At 43.4% G+C, this 20,308-nt stretch overlaps 1 protein-coding gene across 2 annotated transcripts in view; it reads left to right on the forward strand.

Annotated features, from left to right (window-relative positions):
* The window catches only part of LOC139365432 (ral guanine nucleotide dissociation stimulator-like 2), a 24,722-nt gene continuing 4,414 nt past the window's right edge, over positions 1–20,308 (forward strand). The window contains exons 1-16 of one of the 2 annotated variants that reach the window (XM_071102808.1): positions 1–286; positions 1,994–2,163; positions 13,634–13,681; positions 13,814–13,897; positions 14,025–14,188; positions 14,403–14,459; positions 14,660–14,853; positions 15,164–15,270; positions 15,633–15,848; positions 16,611–16,714; positions 17,402–17,486; positions 18,743–18,802; positions 19,145–19,231; positions 19,354–19,386; positions 19,686–19,807; positions 19,938–20,027. In XM_071102808.1, the coding sequence (XP_070958909.1) occupies positions 2,005–2,163; positions 13,634–13,681; positions 13,814–13,897; positions 14,025–14,188; positions 14,403–14,459; positions 14,660–14,853; positions 15,164–15,270; positions 15,633–15,848; positions 16,611–16,714; positions 17,402–17,486; positions 18,743–18,802; positions 19,145–19,231; positions 19,354–19,386; positions 19,686–19,807; positions 19,938–20,027 (1,610 nt within the window). In that variant the 5' untranslated portion in view covers positions 1–286; positions 1,994–2,004. Of the gene's footprint in view, positions 287–1,993; positions 2,164–12,063; positions 12,266–13,633; positions 13,682–13,813; positions 13,898–14,024; positions 14,189–14,402; positions 14,460–14,659; positions 14,854–15,163; positions 15,271–15,632; positions 15,849–16,610; positions 16,715–17,401; positions 17,487–18,742; positions 18,803–19,144; positions 19,232–19,353; positions 19,387–19,685; positions 19,808–19,937; positions 20,028–20,308 lie in introns of those variants that run through there. The other variant, XM_071102809.1, reaches the window with a different exon arrangement.

Consider the following 20,308-nt stretch of genomic DNA (forward strand, 5'->3'; position numbering starts at 1 on the left):
ACACGTCTACAGGAACTGCGCCGCCAGAGCACAGAAAGCAGTGAGGGAGTGTGCGGCACACGAATGTGCTCAGTGCTGCTATCAGCACTAGAAGCTTGACAGGCGACCAGAGGGGGACACTGATACTGATAGAGGGGGTGAGAGACTCTCTTCCGACGTCGGTGCTGGAACGGATGGGCGCGACATTCGTCCACTAACCGGTAACGGTATATTCCACGGCGGCAAACACAACAGCTATCCAATGCTGGCGGAATTTAGCTGACCGTAGTTGGACACGCAACATTCAGTAAGTTCGTTCATACGATATTGACTTGAATGACATTTTGTAATTTCATATTAATTCATATTAATTCATAACATTTAATATATATGGCCTTCTACAAATAGGCCTAAACCTTGTGTATTTGGTTACTAAAGAAACAAATGCTTTACACGCAAACTTTATCATCATATTCCGCTTAACCCCTATAGTGTCTTGTTTCCTATGATTGAAGGTGAACACAATTTGGTTGAGAAGTCAATACAGCACCACCCATCGGTTGGTTGAATTGAAAGAGAACATATGCAATTGGGGTGTGACCATCTGTAGCCTAGTTACAGTGTGGACTCACTCATGCAGACCAACATGTAATGTTTACCTTCCTCAAAAAGGCAGCAATGTCATGAATGGAAGTTATTCAGACCAGTGGATAACCGTTGGTTGTTTATGATGACAAACTAACAGTCAGTATATAGACACATTTTACAGATATGTTTTCCTATAACCAATATATATATATATTTAATAACACTAGGCCTAATTATATGTAGGCCCTCAAGACTGAGATACACTTCAAAGTTTAGTACCATGTTCCCAAAGATGATGTGATTGAGTTGATTAGTGTTCCAGCCTATTGTATAACAATGCATGTAGGGTTGAAAAGTGCATTTCATTTCACAGACAAAAAACTATGTATAACAGGTAGCCCAAATCTAATCTAATTGTATTTGTCACATGTGCCGAATACAACAGGTGTAGTAGACCTTACAGTGAAATGCTTACTTACGAGCCCTTAATAACCAACAAGGCAGTTTTAAGAAAAATACCTAAAATAATAAGAAATAAAGTAACAAATAATTAAAGAGCAGCAGTAAAATAAAATAACAATAGCAAACCCTTAATTATACAGATAAAGAGTAAACATAAAATGTTTGTTCCACCTATTTAAACACCTTTAGCATCATTACTGAAGTAATGACAAGAACCATACAAGAACAGGAAGTCTTCTGACATATCCATATGCTGTACATTCATATACAGTAACCTACACCACACTTGCTTGGCATTTTTTTTTTCTGAAACAGTTTCACTAATGTGAATCAGCAATGCATGGTCACATGAATATCTGCTGTCTCTAAATATATATAGTCCAATGGGGCGGCAGGGTAGCCTAGTGGTTAGAGAGTTCGACTAGTTACCGAAAATCCCAGAGCTGACAAGGTACAAATCTGTCGCTCTGCCCCTGAACAGGCAGTTAACCCACTGTTCCTAGGCCATCATTGAAAATAAGAATTTGTTCTTAACTGACTTGGCTAGTTAAATAAAGGTAAAATAAAATAAAATAGTGGTACATGTCAACATCCTCTTCCTGCCCTACGGTGTAACAGTGTTTTCTAGATTTCCATCATCATGGCAATCCACATCTCAGGGAGGGAGAAGGGAAAAGGAAGGAAGAGTTGGCATTCAAATTCAATGCTGGAGCAGGGCACAGTGAAATATAAATCATCATGTAAACAAATGAACTGCTACCACCAAAGCTTTGGTACACAATTATTATTTTTATTGTACAGTATATATACTATTGTGTTTCTTTTTTTATGCCTTTCCGAGTTAAAGTCCATGAACTATAAAATTATTTTGGTCCTGTGCCATTGACTCTCATTTTCTGAGTAGAAAATTTAAATTATAACCAATTAACCCCTTAAGTGCCTATTGTTTATTTTGTGTCTCTAGCCGTCGGCACCATGATCCCTCGTAGTATGCGAACAGGTGGGATGGACCTGCCAGGGGTGGAGTCAAGGGATGTACCCCTCATTGGCTACCGGCCTTTAGCGTCTGACGATGTTCGCCTCAGCAGCCAATCAGGACAAGTGACTGAGAGTACTGGACTGGACTCCTCTGAGGTTGGAAGGGATTTTATATTTGATTAACTTGATTAGGAACATGTACTGTAAGTAACTAATTCACAGCAATTAACTGCACTAGTAGTTTCATCTAGGGCGACAGGTATTCTAGTGGTTAGAGTGTTGGACTAGTAATCAAAAGGTTGCAAGATCAAATCCCTATGCTGACAAGGTAAACATCTGTTGTTCTGCCCCTGAACAAGGCAGTTAACCCACTGTTCCTAGGCTGTCATTAAAAATAAGAATTTGTTCTTAACTGACTTGCCTAGTTAAATAAAGGCGAAGAAAATTGTGATGAAGGATACATCAAGGCGCAGTTGCACTTTAATACCAGTAAAGTTATGGAGAGCACTGTTTCCTGTTCTCTCATATAGCAAACTTTCTCCAGTGGTCTCATATTAAATAAATTCATCTATGGGGAATGCAACAAATGGCTGATTTGATACAGAAACTGTCCTGGGGCCCCCTGGGTGCAAATGTTGTTTTTTGCCCTAACACTACATAGCTGATTCAAATAACCAACTCACCATCAAGCTTTAATGATCACATTCCTCAGACCAACCAGGGTAGGGGGTTAGGGTATTAGAGCGGTGGTCTGTGAAACCGTGGTAACAGGGCTCCCCTACCAGTTCCTTGAGTAAACAGCAGATGCGGTCGGTTGGTTTTCAAAGAACCTCAGGGATTTCAGTCATTTTGATTTCGAAGACGGACACTAAAGAGGAGGTACTTTCCATCAAGGCATGCCAGTGAATTAGATGATGTTTGATCACCAAGCATTGAATAAAATGCTCATGTCTTGAGATTTTCAAGTAGACTACTGTAACATTTTTGCTAAGATGTTGCTTTCTTGAGCATTTCTTGAGCATTACTTTTATGACCATATTACATGTATTTTCTAATATAATTCACTATTTATATCCAGTTGAATTCCCCTGAAACAGAAAGGGTTGTGTTGGTTGTTTTGAAAGTGTGCAAACCTGGACAGGTTGACAGCATGCGTGTTTTTCTCATGATGTATAACCTTTGTTTATGTTCCATTGGCCGAGACAGAGGCTGTAAAGGTTTTATCAGACTAGTTGTGGCAGTCCATTATTACTGGGTTATTCTATACTCACACATGTCTGGGTTTTACTCCTTTTCAACCCTAAAGTACGCAGATAATTGTTTCCATTGTAAATTCTCGCCTCTTTTATAGGAAAGATTGTGTTTGTGAGATATTATACTACTTAATTTATCAATCAATCAAATGTATTTATAAATCCCTTTTTACATCAGCTGATGTCACAACGTGCTGTACAGAAACCCAACCTAAAACCCCAAACAGCAAGCAATGCAGGTGTAGAAGCACGTTGGCTAGGAAAAACTCCCTAGAAAGGCCAGAACCTAGGAAGAAACCTAGAGAGGAACCAGGCTATGAGGGGTGGCCAGTCCCCTTCTGGCTGTGCCGGGTGGAGATTATAACAGAACATGGCCAATATGTTCAAATGTTCATAGATGACCAGCAGGGTCAAGTAATAATAATCACAGTGGTTGTTGAGGGTGAAACAGGTCAGCACCTCAGGAGTAAATGTCAGTTAGCTCTTCATAGCCGATCATTCAGAGTATCTCTACCACTCCTGCTGTCTCTAGAGAGTTGAAAACAGCAGGTCTGGGACAGGTAGCACGTCCGGTGAACAAGTCAGGGTTCCATAGCCACAGGCAGAACAGTTGAAACTGGAGCAGCAGCACAGCCAGGTGGACTGGGGACAGCAAGGTGTCATCAGGCCAGGTAGTCCTGAGGCATGGTCCAAGGGCCCAGGTCCTCCGAGAGAGAGAAAGAAAGAGAGAAAGAGAGGGAGAGAGAGAGAGAGAAAGAATTAGAGAGAGCATACTTAAATTCACACAGGACACCGGATAAGACAGGAGAAATACTCCAGATATAACAGACTGACCCTAGCCACCCATCACATAAACTACTGCAGCATAAATACTGAAGGCTGAGACAGGAGGGGTCGGGAGACACTGTGGCCCCGTCTGACGATACCCCCGGACAGGGCCAAACAGGCAGGATATAACCCCACCCACTTTGCCAAAGCACAGCCCCCACACCACTAGAGGGATATCTTCAACCACCAACTTACCATCCTGAGACAAGGCCGAGTATAGCCCACAAAGATCTCTGCCACAACACAACCCAAGGGGGGGGCGCCTACCTGGACAGGAAGATCACGTCAGTGACTCAACCCACTCAAGTGACGCACCCCTCCTAGGGACGGCATGGAAGAGCACCAGTAAACCAGTGACTCAGCCCATGTAATAGGGTTAGAGGCAGAGAATCCCAGTGGAGAGAGGGGAACCAACCAGGCAGAGACAGCAAGGGCCGTTCGTTGCTCCAGTGCCTTTCCGTTTACCTTCACACTCCTGAGCCAGACTACACTCAATCATAGGACCTACTGAAGAGATGAGTCTTCAATAAAGACTTAAAGGTTGAGGTAAAGTCTACTTCTCTCAAATTGGTAGGCAGACCATTCCATAAAAATGGAGCTCCACAGGAGAAAGCCCTGCCTCCAGCTGTTTGCTTAGAAATTTTAGGGACAGTAAGGAGGCCTACGTCTTGTGACCGTAGCATACTTGTAGGTATGTATGGCAGGACCAAATCGGAAAGATAGGTAGGAGTAAGCCCATATAATGCTTTGTAGGTTAGCTGTAAAACCATGAAATCAGCCCTTGCCTTAACAGGAAGCCAGTGTAGAGAGGCTAGCACTGGAGTAATATGATCAAATTTGGGGGGGGGTTCTAGTCAAGATTCTAGCAGCCGTGTTTAGCACTAACTGAAGTGTATTTTGTGCTTTTGTGTATTTTGTGTATTTTGTGCTTTTGCCGGAAAGTAGAGCATTGCGGTAGTCTAACCTAGAAGTGATAAAAACATGGATTCATTTTTTTGCATAATTTTTGACAGAAAGTTCATGATTTTTGCAATGTTACATAGATGGAATCTATGTATCTCTCCAAAAGAATGTGGTTATCGATGGTATCAAAAGCAGCACTGAGGTCTAGGAGCACGAGGACAGATACAGAGCCTCAGTCTGATGCCATTAAAAGGTAATTTACCCCCTTCACAAGTGCAGTCTCAGTGATATGATGGGGTCTCAAACCAGATGGAAGCATTTCATATACATTGTTTGTCTTCAGGAAGGCAGTGAGTTGCTGTGCAACAGCTTTTTTAAAATGTTTTGAGATGAATGGGAGATTCGATATAGGCCGATATTTTTGTATATTTTCTGGGTCAAGGTTTGGCTTTTTCAAGAGAGGCTTTATTTATTTCTACTTTTAGTGAGTTTGGTACACATCCGGTGGATAGAGAGCCATTCATTATATTCAACATAGGAGGGCCAAGCACAGGAAGCAGCTCTTTCAGTAGTTTTTTTGGAATAGAGTCCAGTATGCAGCTTGAAGGTTTAGAGGCCATGATTATTTTCATCAATGTGTCAAGAGATTTAGTACTAAGAAACTTGAGTGTCTCCCTTGATCCTAGGTCCTGGCAGAGTTGTGCAGACTTGGGACAACTGAGCATTGGAGGAATACACAGATTTAAAGAGGAGTCCGTAATTTTCTTTAATGATCATGATCTTTTCCTCAAAGAAGTTCATGAATTTATCACTGCTGAAGTGAAAGCCATCCTCTCTTGGGGAATGCTGCTTTTTAGTTAGCTTTGCGACAGTATCAAAAATACATTTTGGATTGTTCTTATTTTCCTCAATTAAGTTGGAAAATAGGATGATCGAGCAGCAGTGAGGGCTCTTCGATACTGCACGGAAGTTTTCCAATTTGGTGTAGCGCCATTTCCGTTCCAATTTTCTGGAAGCTTGCTTCAGGTATTTTCTGTATAGCAGGGAGCTAGTTTCTTATGACAAATGTTTTTTTTTATAGGGGTGCGACTGCATCTAGGGTATTCCGCAAGGTTAAATTGAGTTCCTCAGTTAGGTGGTTAACTGATTTTTTGTCCTCTGACGTCCTTGGGTAGGCGGAGGGAGTCTGGAAGGGCATCTAGGAGTTTTTGGGTTGTCCGAGAATTTATAGCACGACCTTTGATGATCCTTGGTTGGGGTCTGAGCAGATTATTTGTTGTGATTGCAAACATAATAAAATGGTGGTCCGATAGTCCACGATTATGAGGAAAAACATTAAGATCCACAACATTTATTCCACGGAACAAAACTAGGTCCAGAGTATGACTGTGGCAGTGAGTAGGTCCGGAGACATGTTGGACAAAACCCACTGAGTCGATGATGGCTCCGAAAGCCTTTTGTAGGGGGTCTGTGGACTTTTCCATGTGAATATTAAAGTCATCAAACATTTGAATATTATCTGCCATGACTACAAGGTCCGATAGGAATTCAGGGAACTCAGTGAGGAACGCTGTATATGACCCAGGAGGCCTGTAAACAGTAGCTATAAAAAGTGATTGAGTAGGCGGGGAGGCCTCATTTAACACAGTACATTCATCAGGCTTCATCAGGCTTAAGCCATGTTTCAGTCAGGCCTATCACATCAACATTATGATCAGTGATTAGTTCAGTGACTATAACTGCCTTGGAAGTGAGGGATCTCAAATTAAGTAGCCCTATTTTGAGATGTGAGGTATCACAATCTCTTTCAATAATGGCAGGAATGGAGGAGGTCTTTATTCCAGTGAGATTGCTAAGGCGAACACCACCATGTTTAGTTTTGCCCAACCTAGGTCGAGGCACAGACACGGTCTCAATGGGGATAGCTGAGCTGACTACACTGACTGTGCTAGTGGCAGACTCCACTAAGATGGCAGGCTGGCTAACAGCCTGCTACCTGGCCTGCACCCTTTCTCATTGTGGAGCTAGGGGAGTTAGAGCCCTGTCTATGTTCGTAGATAAGATGAGAGCACCCTTCCAGCTAGGATGGAGTCTGTCACTCCTCAACAGGCCAGGCTTGGTCCTGTTTGTGGGTGAGTCCCAGAAAGTGGGCCAATTATCTACAAATTCTATCTTTTGGGAGCAGAAAACAGTTTCCAACCAGCAATTGAGTTGTGAGACTGCTGTAGAGCTCATCACTCCCCCTAACTGGGAGGGGGCCACAATTATATGACACTTAGGCCAATGTAATGTCATCACTTTGATATGACAAATCATTATATTCACCCAATAATTGCAGACCGTATCAGTTCAAATTAAGATGAAAACGTGATTGCCATTTATTTGATTGTCTCTTAATTACATGTCAATTAACTCCAAAATTTTCCACTGACTAACTCTCATACACTTGCTACTTGGCTTTAGTGCGTAGTGCACATGATGCTCGTCTCCTTGGCTTTGACTTCACTTAGCATGCAGTCTCAAGAAACTCCCCGGGGCTATTAAAAGAAGTCACACTGACTCAGGCACCAGCTGCAGTGGTAACTTCCCTCTTGCTCTGTTTGTGGCACATGACATGACCACTGTACTATGTGTCTCGTGTTAAATAATCCATGGGTGGCCACCAGCCAGTGGGTCTATGTGTTGTGTGTTGTACAGCTGCCACATCCCCCACTCCACTCAGATATCATAGGCCGGGTTTCAGAGGACATTCTATCAAGTGGAATTGAATCAAGCCACTTGTTCACTCTTTAATGAGGGAAACTTAGATGCATGTGAATGGATTTAGACAATGGGGTCAGGCCTCACAATGACAATCCATCCCCCCCTGCAGGCAATGAAACTTTTCCACACAGGGCAACATGTTCTTTAGGTCGGTTTTCATAGATATGAGCTACCAGCAGCAACATTTGTTTTGCTGGTATACTGTAGCTTGGTGGAATCATTACAGTAGTATTTCCACATATCTTAAAATGGGGCCTATGGTTTGTCATATAGTGCTGTGGTGACCCATGTAGTCTACTGAATATTCATTCTGAACAAAACCAATATGACCCTGATAGTTAAAACAACCTTATGAACCAAAGATTTAAAAGAGATTTCAGATAAGACTTTGATATAAGGACATAGAGCAGCTCTAGAATACCACCAGCGCTCACTTTAAAGAGTAGAGAGGGTACCATGGGATGCACTGATGAAAGCGTGAGAAGAAGAGCGGGGAAGGATGGGAAGGAAGGGGTGGGAGCCTGAGAGGGAGAGTAGGGAGCGAAAAAAAACAACAATAGGCATCTTTAAATAAAACTTCAGAGGATATATTTACGAGCCCCAATTGTACTGCTGTGTAAAGGAGTCAACAATACTGGTTTCAGTGGTGGGATTACGTTTTCACATGACAATACGCTCCCATTTGCTCACATACCCATTTGATCATACTGTATAACAACCATAGATACTTATTTAAAGAGACATAGCCCAAAATGTCTGATGTTGACGAATAAGTGACGGAGGTAGAACTTGAGACTGTGTAAAGGCAGGGGGGGGGGAGATTGTGAGATTGTGAGGCTCTTCCTGCTTTCCCCCCCTGCACCGATGCCTATCGTAGTGGTCAGAGGAGGCCGGGTTGTGAGGGAAAGAGAAAGAGAAAAAATAGCAGCTCGTCACAACCGCACGTTGTGCTTCCTGTGTTTGTCTCCGCTCATTATGTACTTCCTCTATGGAGAAAAAAGATGGAAATATAGAGACAAGGAGCATGTTGAATCATGAGAGAGGTTCCACATAAAGAGTATAAACATTGAGTTAACTAGCAGCGATGAGTTAAACTAGCAGCGATGGAAAAAGTGGGCAAACGAAAGAAAACATGGGACAAAATCTGTAAACATGAGCAGACAAAATGGGAGATTTGAATGATGCGGTATCTGAGGAGAGTCAAGCAAATTTCCTTATCAAGATGTTTCTCATGGAATGAACCTCAGCCACTTACTCCCATGATTATTATCATCTGCTCCGTGAGCCAGCTTTTCCTTACAGCGGAGCAGCCAAGTCCTTGTATTGATTGTTGGGGAAAATGCACTCAAACAGATTCAAAGATTTTGTGCATTTGGTAGAACAGAAACACTGTAGGGGTTGTTACATGCCACAATATTAGACATCCTCATTGGTGCCTCCCTGTTCCATCGCCACTCACAGACTGAGATGTGGTGATTGTAGTTGGTTGAGGTTGACACGGATGGTCCCAAGTAAGTGGTTCTACTGTAGGTAACTGTACCAGGAAGAGTTGTGGGTAAACTTAACCTTAGACCTACTGCTTGAGACAAAAACATAATACCATAGAAAAGTAGGCCTACAGTAGACCTATGTTAAAAATGTAAACAAGTTGTATTTTGCCTTACTTTTACAACTGCAGTCTCTTAGAAACAGAGACTGTGCTGTTAGCCTAGTTTGTAACACCCTGATTAGTTGAATGCACAGTGCTACTGTAGGCCTACAGTACAAAGCCTGTAGTCACTGTTTTGTGTGACCTGATGTAGGCTAGCATTGATGACAACACATAAATAATAATCTCTATAAGTCCTGTGTATTATATTCTTTCTGTGTACATTAAGGTGAATAAACCAAGGCTATAAATCATCTTCAACTGGTTTGCAGTCCATGTATTTCCTCAACCTTCCTTCTGTCTGTTGCATAGAGTCATATGTGTGCAGACAGTGTGGTTATAGGTGCCGGTAAGCACAGGCTAACAAAGGCTAGTAGTCTATGCTAGCTAGAGTTCAAATCAAATTTTATTTGTCACAGGCGCCGGATACCAATGGTGTAAAGTACTTAAGTAAAAATACTTTAAAGTACTACTTAAGTCTTTTTTGTGGATATCTGAACTTTACTATTTATATTTTTGACTACTTTTACTTCACTATATTCCTTAAGAAAATATTGTACGTTTTACTCCATTCTTAACACCCAAAAGTACTCGTTACATTTTGAGTGCTTAGCAGGACAGGACAATAGTCAAATTCACACACTTATCAAACAAACATCCCTGGTCACCCCTACTGCCTCTGATCTGGCGGACTCACTAACCAACATGCTTTGTTTGTAAATGATGTAAATGGATTTCCATAAATAAAAAAAAACAAGAAAATGGGGCCATCTGGTTTGCTTAATATAAGGAATTTGAAATGATTTATTATTTTACTTTTAATACTTAAGTATATTATAAACCAAATACTTTTAGACTTTTACTCAAGTAGAATTTTACTAGGTGACTTTTACTATTACTTGATTCATTTTCTAGGTTTCTTCACTTTTACTCAAGTATGACTTTTTTCACAACTGCCGAATACAATGGACCTTACCATGAAATGCTTACTTACAAGCCCTTAACCAACAATGCAGCTCAAGAAATAGAGTTAAGAAAATATTTACTAAATGACCTAAAGTAAAAAAATAAAAATAAAGTAACACAATAAAATAACAATAACAATAACGAGGCTATATCGACGCGGGCACAGGTTAGTCGAGGTAATTGTAAATCTAGGTAAGGGTAAAGTGACTATGCATAGATAATAAACAGCGAGTAGCGGGGGGGGGGGGGGGGGGGGGGGGGGTTCAGCAGTCTTAAGTTGTTAAGGAGCCTTTTGGACCTAGACTTGGTGCTCCGGTACCGCTTGCCGTGCGGTAGCAGAGAGAACAACCTATGACTTGGTTGACTGGAGTCTTTGACAATTGTTTGGGCCTTCTTCTGACACCGCCTAGTATATAGGTCCTGGATGGCAGGAAGCTTGGCCCCAGTGATGCAGTCGGCCATACGGACTACCCTCTGTAGCGCCTTACGGTCGGTCGGATGCCGAGCAGTTGCCATACCAGGCAGTGATGCAATCGGCCCAGGATGCTCTCGATGGTGCAGCTGTAGAACTTTTTGAGGATCTGGGGACCCATGCCAAATCTTTTCAGTCTCGTCAGGACGAAAGGTGTTGTCGTGCCCTCTTCACGACTGTCTTGGTATGTTTGGACCATGATAGTTTGTTGGTGATGTGGACACCAAGGAACTTGAAACTCTCGACCCGCTCCACTACAGCCCCGTCAATGTTAATGGGGGTCTGTTCGGCCCTTCTTTTCCTGTAGTCCACGATCAGCTCCTTTGTCTTGCTCACATTGAGGGAGATGTGGTTGTCCTGGCACCATACTGCCAGGTCTCTGACCTCCACCCTGCAGGAGGAGTTCAGTTGGTTAACATGCTAACAGCCAGACCTAGCTTCTACTAGTGCTAACAGGCTGTAGCCTGAACCAGTCTATCATTGTGAGGCTGTGAAAGTCTTCACCTGTGTGTCAACATGTGCTCACCCGCTAGTGTTGTTAGCCCCTTGAGTAAACAGGGCGTGCTTCCTGCTTTATTCGTTGACTAGGAACATTTATGAAGTCATTAGCATATGTCACATATTAATAGGTCAGTGTCAGAGGATGTAATGATCCTCAGAGCAGGTTTGTTGAAATGTTGATGATGGAGGATGAGTTTAGTCAATTAGGTCTGTCTCTAAATGTACTCTATTCATTGTGGGAAGAGATATAGTCAAACAGGTTTAGTTACAAATGTAGGTCATTCACACAGTTAAAGAGAGTAGGAGAGGGGGAAGAGGGGATTGAAAGAAGGAAGGTATTGTTCAGCCAATAGCTGCAGGCCTTCTCATTGTGTGTAGGCTACGTGAGTCCCCTGTGTGTTCAACAGGTGAGTATAATATTATATCATCCCTCGCCTGCCTGCCTGCCTGCCTGCCTGCCTGCCTGCCTGCCTGCCTGCCTGCCTGCCTGCCTGCATGCCTGCCTGCCTGCCTGGGTGCGAGTGAGTGAGTGAGTGAGTGAGTGAGTGAGTGAGTGAGTGAGTGAGTGAGTGAGTGAGTGAGTGAATGAGTGAGTGTATGCCTGGGTACGAGTGAGTAAGTGAGTGTGTATACGTCTATCTCTGTGTGTGTTATGGGTGTGTTCATGTGACGCAGGCACACAGGGGGAGTGGTCCTACCTAATGACGGCTTCAGGTGTGTTTATGTGTGTTAAGTCCGAGAGCCAGACAAACTGAAAGACAAAGACAAACAATCCCTCGGTCATTGAAAAACGACGGTCAAGGAGACAATAGGAAACTAAAAAGACAGATGAAAGAAAGTGGACAAGATGGTGTTTGTGGCTTTCTTGTGAAGTTCTCAAAGAAGCTAAAGGCTTGTAGCCTGTCTGGACTTGTCGAGACAAAGGTAACTTGTGTTTTTTTGGGTCAATGTCAATCAGGTACAGATAGGGGGGAAAGAGAAAGAGCAACAGACATGAGATCAACAACAGAAACATGCTGCAGTAGGTAGACCAACATGTTCTGAACCTATGTCACGATAATAGACGGACTATGGATTTTTTATTCATCCTTTGTTAAACTAGGCAATTCAGTTAAGAACAAATTCTTATTTACAATGATGGCCTACCCCGGCCAAACCCTATCACAGACGATGCTGAGCCAATTTTCCGCCGCCCTATGGGACTCCCAATCACGTCCGGTTGTGATACAGCCTGGAATCCAACCAGAGTCTGTAGTGACGCCTCTAGCACTGAGATGCAGTGCCTTAGACCGCTGCGCCACTCGGGAGCCCAAAATAAGATCCTTTCATTACATTAACTGAGCATGGACCTTCAGTACTCCAATTGATTTGAATTAGTGATTACTGAAGGCACCTCCGCATGTCAAACAGGAAACTGATAGACACGTTATAGGATACAGCAGTTGTTGCGTAACTGTGATGTCTGGTCAGTGGTCCAAAATGACCTGCTTTGTGCTTAATGCTTTTGCATGTATATGTTGACCTGGATATTGCTTATTATGGTTGGATCTCAACTGAAAGGAGGCAGTACAATGCCCTAAATAGCTTTTAAACGTGTTGAGGTAGTTGTGGTGTTACATGTCGGTCTTCTGCTTGGGTCACTGGTATGGATTGTTGATGTCAGACTAACGATGATGTCACTGTGTTTTCTCATGCATTTTCTTCAGCATGGAAAATCACATTTTCATGGGTGTAAATGTCAGGGGAAGTGTAAACGGATATATCCACTAAGGCATTAACCCCCCCCCAGGTACATTGCTATTGTACTCATGGTAGGCCTGTTTCATGGAATGGCTCAGTGAAACTGTGAGCAGGTCATTTCAGTACAGTATCACAGTTGTTTTGCTAGTATTCAGATGGTTTATTTCATGTAATGTTATCCTTTCTGTTGAAGTGATGCGTTGTTTGTTTTCCAAAACATATGAAAGATGTTGTGATCCATAGGTTTCGCTGCATTTACAACTGACTGTGGATTGTTTTGTGTTATTAGGACGTACTCCACTTACAACCTTATCAGATTTTTGGTGATATTTCACCCATGTTTGTTTCTTTTCTCTTTTCAACCCATTCAGAAATTTCCTGTTAAAACTGCTTCGCTCCTTTGAAACTCCTAAATATTGATGTTTATTATTGTACATGTCTAATAACATAATATGCTCCATGGGCACGTCGGGGCTTTATGTTAAAACCTGAGGTTCTGGTGCTGGTCATGTGACAGTACTTATTTTTATTGTATGTTATTGTATTCCACAGGGGGAGACTTCCCCCATGAAGACAACGTGGTACTGTCCTCTGGATTTGGTAGGTCAATGCAACTTGAGATAAGCATGAATAACTTGATTTTGGTGACAGTGGGAAATTTGTGCCAGAGTATGAATTATGCAATTGTTTTCTGAATCATAGTCTTAATCATACTCTTTCTCTCTTCCTCAGTCTACTGTGTTGGAGGAGAAAGAGGACGGAGTGATATACAATGTAGTGGTGAAGCAACAGCATGGCGCCCCCACCAGTGCAACAGTGAGAATACATACCATTATACAATGCACAGAAATTACAGTATAATTACACCTTACATCCTTACACGTTATCTTTGTAAGTCTGTATTGTCATGGTAGTGTTGTTATGAATCTCTCTCTCCCTCCAGTCCGGCTCTCGTTCGCAGTGTGTGAAGGCGGGAACAGAGGAGAAGCTGGTTCAGCACCTCCTCCACTCCTTCGCCATGGGCGACTCCTCCTTCATCAACATCTTCCTCTCCACCTATCGCTCCTTTACCTCCACCAAGAGAGTGCTGGACATCCTCATCGACAGGTGGGGAAGTCAGAGGAAACAATGCATTGCACACCGGTTGTATGTAGTGTTCCGAAACCTTTTTGAAGTGCTGTAGAAAGACCAAGGGAAGGAAAGGAGACGTTGTGATGCCTCTGCATTGCCCTGAAGAAACCATCTCTTATTCAGCTTTTTTTTTCTCTCAAAGGAACTTTTGTCTATCTATTTTTTTCTCTTTTCTTCCCTCTTTCTCCAGATTGCAACATCCACCAGGAGAAAGTACAAGGAGTCAGACTAGGCAACCCTTCAACAGGTGAGTCTGATACTATATATATACTGTATGATCCCTTGTGTGTGTGTGTGTGTGTGTGTGTGTGTGTGTGTGTGTGTGTGTGTGTGTGTGTGTGTGTGTGTGTGTGTGTGTGTGTGTGTGTGTGTGTGTGTGTGTGCGTGCGTGTGGGCGCGCACACTTCTTGCATTTGTATTTCTCCTATTCCTCTCTCCCTCTCCCAGAGCGGTGTGTATGGTGTTCAGTATGTGGCTGTCAGAGTATCCTGAGGACTTCCGCTCTTTGGGAGAGCCTGGTCTTCTGCTGCGCCTGGCCCCCCTGCTGCCCTCCGACCCCTCTGGGACAGAGATCAGGGGTCGCCTCCTCAGACTGGCAGAGGAGCTCAGTGAACAGGCCCTACTGCCTGACTCTAGTTCAGGTCACTATACACTCTGGGATTATGACAGTCATGGCACTGCCAACCTGAGGTTATATGAGGATTTTGTGGGTGGCATAACCATAGATATATATGGGCAGAACTCTCCTCCAAATTGTTTCCAGGAGTTTTCTTCAGTGTTCTATTCCCACTGTCTGCTGTCCACCATCCAAATCTGGTGGAACCTGCTTCTGTAACGACCACCCTAATGTCTCTTTCCACTGCCAACCCGACTGACTACGCCTTTCTTTTGTATCAGTTAATATAGACCTACATTCATTGGGATTAGTGTTGCATCATCTCTGTCGTTTAGATAGGACCATCGCCAGCCCTCCTGCTGACCCCACTAAGTTTGATCCCACCAATATCCTGGGCTTCCCTGCTGGGCTGATTGCTGAGCAGCTCACCAAGATAGAGACGGTGGGTTTAACCTCTGACCCCTACAGTATCGTTACTCCGCCTAACCTTATATAGATCATGGGAACATGCACTTTACCACAGTCTTAATTGTGTTCTCTCTCTCTCTGACCCTTTCTTACTCATACTGGACATGTTTGCCACTTGCAGTCTCTCTGGCTATGCCTTGCTCTCTCTCTCTCTCTCTCTGTCTGACTGTCTCTCTCGTTTTCTCTCTCAGTGTCTCTCTCTCTCTGTCTCTGCCTCTCTTGGTGTCTCTCTCTCTCTCTCTCTCTCTATCTTTACTCACTCTCTACCTCTAATTCCCTCAATCCTGGTCCCTCACTCACTCACTACTTACCTCTTCCCCCACTCTCTCCTAACAGGAGCTGTTTGTGCGTCTGGTCCCGTACCACTGCCTGGGCTCCCTGTGGTCTCAGAGAGACAAGAAGGGCCGCGAGGGTGTATGTTGGTCCGTCCGGGCCACTGTACGCCAGTTCAACCGGCTGGCCAATGCCGTAATGGCTTCGTGCTTGTGGCCCACGCAGCTCCGCAGCCAGCAGAGAGCCTGCCTCCTGGAGAAATGGATCAGCGTGGCAGAGGTCAGCCGGTCATCATTACAATAGAATAACTTTATTGTCCACACACATCCGTTTGGAGGCAGCATGCCTCTGGAGGAATTTTGAGGTTAAATACCTCGCTCAAGGGCACAACAGCAATAGGTTTGGGATTTTGAGTTGAAGTAGAGAGTGGGGAGCAGAAAACTAAGCTGTCTTTCTCAAAACATTAACAAGACTACACTGTACTTGACTTTCTGCATTATACTGCCCTCTCTCTATAAAGGTGCTCATAGTAGATGTAGTACTGCCATCCTGTAACTTAGGAGAACATTAGCAGTTTGCAGCAGGGCTGTTCCTGCTGACTCCGCACACACAATCACACACACTTTCTTGCTTACTTGCTTACACGCTCCCCCCCCCCCCCCCCCCACACACACACACACACACACACATCCACACACACACACACACCCACACACACTCACACCGTCCTCAGGTTGTTATGGACACATGAGCAAGCTGAGTCACTGCCAGACCTCTTTCTCCTTCACAACTAAAAGCCTAGCTAGCTCCTGTGTGTGTGAAGGAACTTGTTTGGAACACACACAATCTCCCACACACTCTCAGGCTAGATACCATGGTTTGTTGCCAAAACACTCACGTCCCCTCATCAACAGGTTTTTATGGGAGAAGTCACTTTAGGAATGTACATAGTTGACCATGTCAGATAGCGAGTGCCAAACAACCCCATTGATCCGGCGGCAGGTATTCTCAGACAATGCTGCACTGTGTGTGTTTCAACAGGAATGCAGAGCCAGGAAAAACTTTTCATCTCTCTATGCCATCGTGTCTGCCCTGCAGAGTAACCCAGTACACAGACTAAGGAGGACGTGGCTAGAAACTGACAGGTTGGTGGAGGAAGCATTCCGATTGGTATAACAGAAAAACATACTTATTATTATTATCTTATTTTTTTGTCTTTGTATGTTTATTGGATAGAGAGCGATACACTCTTAGAAAAAAAGGGTTCCAAAAGGGTTCTACCTGGAACCAAAAGGGGTTCTTCTAAGGGTTCCGCTATGCTGAAAGCTGAAAAACCCTTTTGGTTCTAGGTAAAGGAGAGTGTGCTGAAATGGGCAGCCTGATTTGAACCCATGCTACAGCAGTACATATGCACTGGAGGCAGCGGCCTTGACCACTTGACCACAGCAAAACGTACTTCTGTGGCAGATGTTTTCAAAGTATTGTCATTCCCATAACATTGTCATTCTCGTAACACTATCATTGTCATAACTGTCTTTTTTTTCTCAACACAGCCATTTCAAAAACTCAGGAATTTAATCACGTTGTCATTGATATAACACCATCCTTTCCCATAGTCAAACACATTTAACCTCCAAAACACTACCGCGCATTGATCATCTCATCTTGTTATAATTTCCCCAATCATAGCTAAACTAATCATGGCTAGCTGATTCTCTTGGATGTGGATTATAGTGAGGCCCAGTAGACAGCAGAGAAATGTCAGTCCAGGCCCCTAATACCCTCTTTGGGTGCATGGCTCATTGTTGTTGTCATGTGACTCTGTCTGACAGGGAAGCAGTGAGGAGATACGAGGAGCTGTCCAACATTTTCTCTGAGAAGGACAACTACTCCCAGAGCAGGGAGCTGCTGAAAGAGGTGAGTCACAGTGATTGAGAGTTACTGCACACACACACACACACACACACACACACACACACACACACACACACACACACACACACACACACACACACACACACACACACACACACACACATACGTACTGTATGTACATACACATGTACACACACACAGAGAGACACAGACACACACAGTGCACTGACAGCCATCCCATAATACAAGCGGTATGAGATGAGGACAGGTCTCATGTGAAGTGTCATCGGAGATCACACCAAACGTGTTTAACTCAACTCAAATGAATATATATGCAAGAGCGGTTGCGCTACACAGATCCAGATTAAGCACTACTCCAGGGCTAAAAATCACTTTGAATCATGAATCATGCCTTACAACCTAGAGGAAGGCTTAATCTGGGAGTGTACAGCCTCTCAATGTCAACGTCCTGTCAATCTAAATTCACCCGTTTCTCAACATGTATTGCGTTTAGGATGCATTGTGAATTTCTGACGGGGGTGGGCTGGAAATCGGTAGGATTAGCAGCATTTTAATTCACTGTTATGCGTTGTGCATGCATCAATACTTTATATTAGCTGCAATTTCACCAAGGCATCCACGCAGGAATTCATCAAAACATATGCCGGAGCTTTCATTTGAAAGCTTCACTCCAGACTTTGATGTTGGAAAAATCTCACACTGCCTTCTGCTGTGCTTTGATAACTTACTAAGCAAGCTGCTTCCTTACCCTCTCAGTTTGTCTGGAATTGAGGGCCTACACAGTTACTACACAGGGTTTTAGAGCACATAGCCATGGTTCTTGTAGCGATTGTCCTCTTCTTCTGACGAGGAGTAAGAGATGTCGGACCAATGTGCAGCTTTGTAAGTGTCCATAACGATACTTTATTTACATGAACACTAAACTACAAAATAACAACGTAAATAACCGAAACAGACGAAACAGTTCCGTGTGGAACAAACACTGACACAGGAAACAATCACCCACAACTCAAAAGTGAAACCAGGCTACCTAAATATGGTTCTCAACGATTGACAGCTGCCTCTGATTGAGAACCATACCAGGCCAAACACAGAAATCCCAAAACATAGAAAAAGGAACATAGACAACCCACCCAACTCACGCCCTGACCATACTAAAACAAAGACATAAGAAAAGAACTAAGGTCAGAATGTGACAGTTCTAAATTCTAGATTGTGTTCCAGATTGTCATGCACCTAAGCATTGTCACGCTTAGATGTTTGTCTGTGTTTTTCAGGAGGGCACTTCGAAGTTCGCCAACCTGGACGGAAAGATGACCAACAGGAGACAGATAGGGGTAAGTGCTCTTTTTAGCGAGTTTGAAGTCACTCACAAAGCTCATAATCATTTTTGTCCTTGAAGGAAGAAGCACGGAATAACCTGTACAAAGGGCATCAGATAACCCTTTGCTGATGTAACGTAATGCAATGCTGGTATTTCTTCAATAGAGGAATTGTTGATGGTTAAGTAAGGACAACTTGATATACAGCACATTCGCCGGTCTTAACCCAAGGTTCTCCATCTTAACCCAAGGTTCTCCGTTGAGCATGCATTGAGTAGACTTCATCTGTGTCTGGGAAGCCTGAAGTCCTATGCCTCTGTTTTTCATAATTCTCCACCCCTCCCCTCTCTCACACAGTCCAGTGCCCAGGGCACAGTACCCTACTTGGGGATCTTCCTCACAGACCTCACCATGCTGGACACGGCCGTCAAAGACAGACTAGAGGTGAGTCCCTTCATGTACTGTCATTTATCCCCCATCATGTGTCCAGCAACAGGAAGTTGGTCATAAGCTCTGGTGGTGAAGTTGCATTGACAGTGACATAATATCCTGTTCCTCCATTTCAGAACGGCTACATCAACTTTGACAAGAGGAGACGAGTGAGTGATGCGGTCAGGGCCTTTGCACGGCTGCTGTTTAAATTCCTCCTCACCCGTTGTCCACATGTTGAGTTATTCCAGGATCCAGACTAATTCATTAGCCTCTGGCTCAACATAGCAGATGGTCTTCATAAATTGCTTTTCTGTTGTGCCACTCATTAAACGTGTGGCAGTGTATTGAATTCTGAAGCAGTGCATTCATGCACATATTCATGTTTAACTTCTAGCATTTCAACTGATAATGTGCAATTAGTACTGGAGAGTCATTTGATGATAATGATTTGTTTTTCTCTTTGCAGGAGTTTGAGGTTTTAGCTCAGATCCGACTACTGCAGTCCTCCTGTAAAAACTGTGTTTTCCTCACCGACGAGGCATTCCTACAGTGGTACCAAAGTGTACCCTCGTTAAATGAAGAAGAAAGGTAAGCCGTGATTCTCTGTTGGTTTTTATTCATTTTACAATCAAAACATTCACATTTGTACAAACATGTTATTTCAAACGGAACTCTACAATTATGATGAATCGCTAATCACATTACATGATGTCTGCAGTTACAGACTGTCCAATGAAATTGAGGTGCCGTGCGAACCGAGCTCTGGTCGTACCCAGAACCCTACAGTGATCATCACACGGTGCCCAAAGTAATGAGGCCTATTATTACACTCTACACACAACATGCCGGTAGTATTCACTGCAGATACCTTTCACTATGTATAGTGAAATACATTGGTTATATGGGCTCAGTACTATTGTAAAAGAATGGCCAGTCAGCATTTTCTGTGAACTATACTACACTACATGACCCAAAAGTATGTGGACACCTGCTCGTCAAACATCTCCTTCCAAAATCATGGGCATTAATATGGAGTTGGTCCCCCCTTTGCTGCTATCACATCCTCCACTCTTTTGGGAAGGCTTTCCA

This window comes from Oncorhynchus clarkii, chromosome 2 (assembly GCF_045791955.1).
Source record: "Oncorhynchus clarkii lewisi isolate Uvic-CL-2024 chromosome 2, UVic_Ocla_1.0, whole genome shotgun sequence".
NCBI classification, from domain to species: domain Eukaryota; kingdom Metazoa; phylum Chordata; class Actinopteri; order Salmoniformes; family Salmonidae; genus Oncorhynchus; species Oncorhynchus clarkii.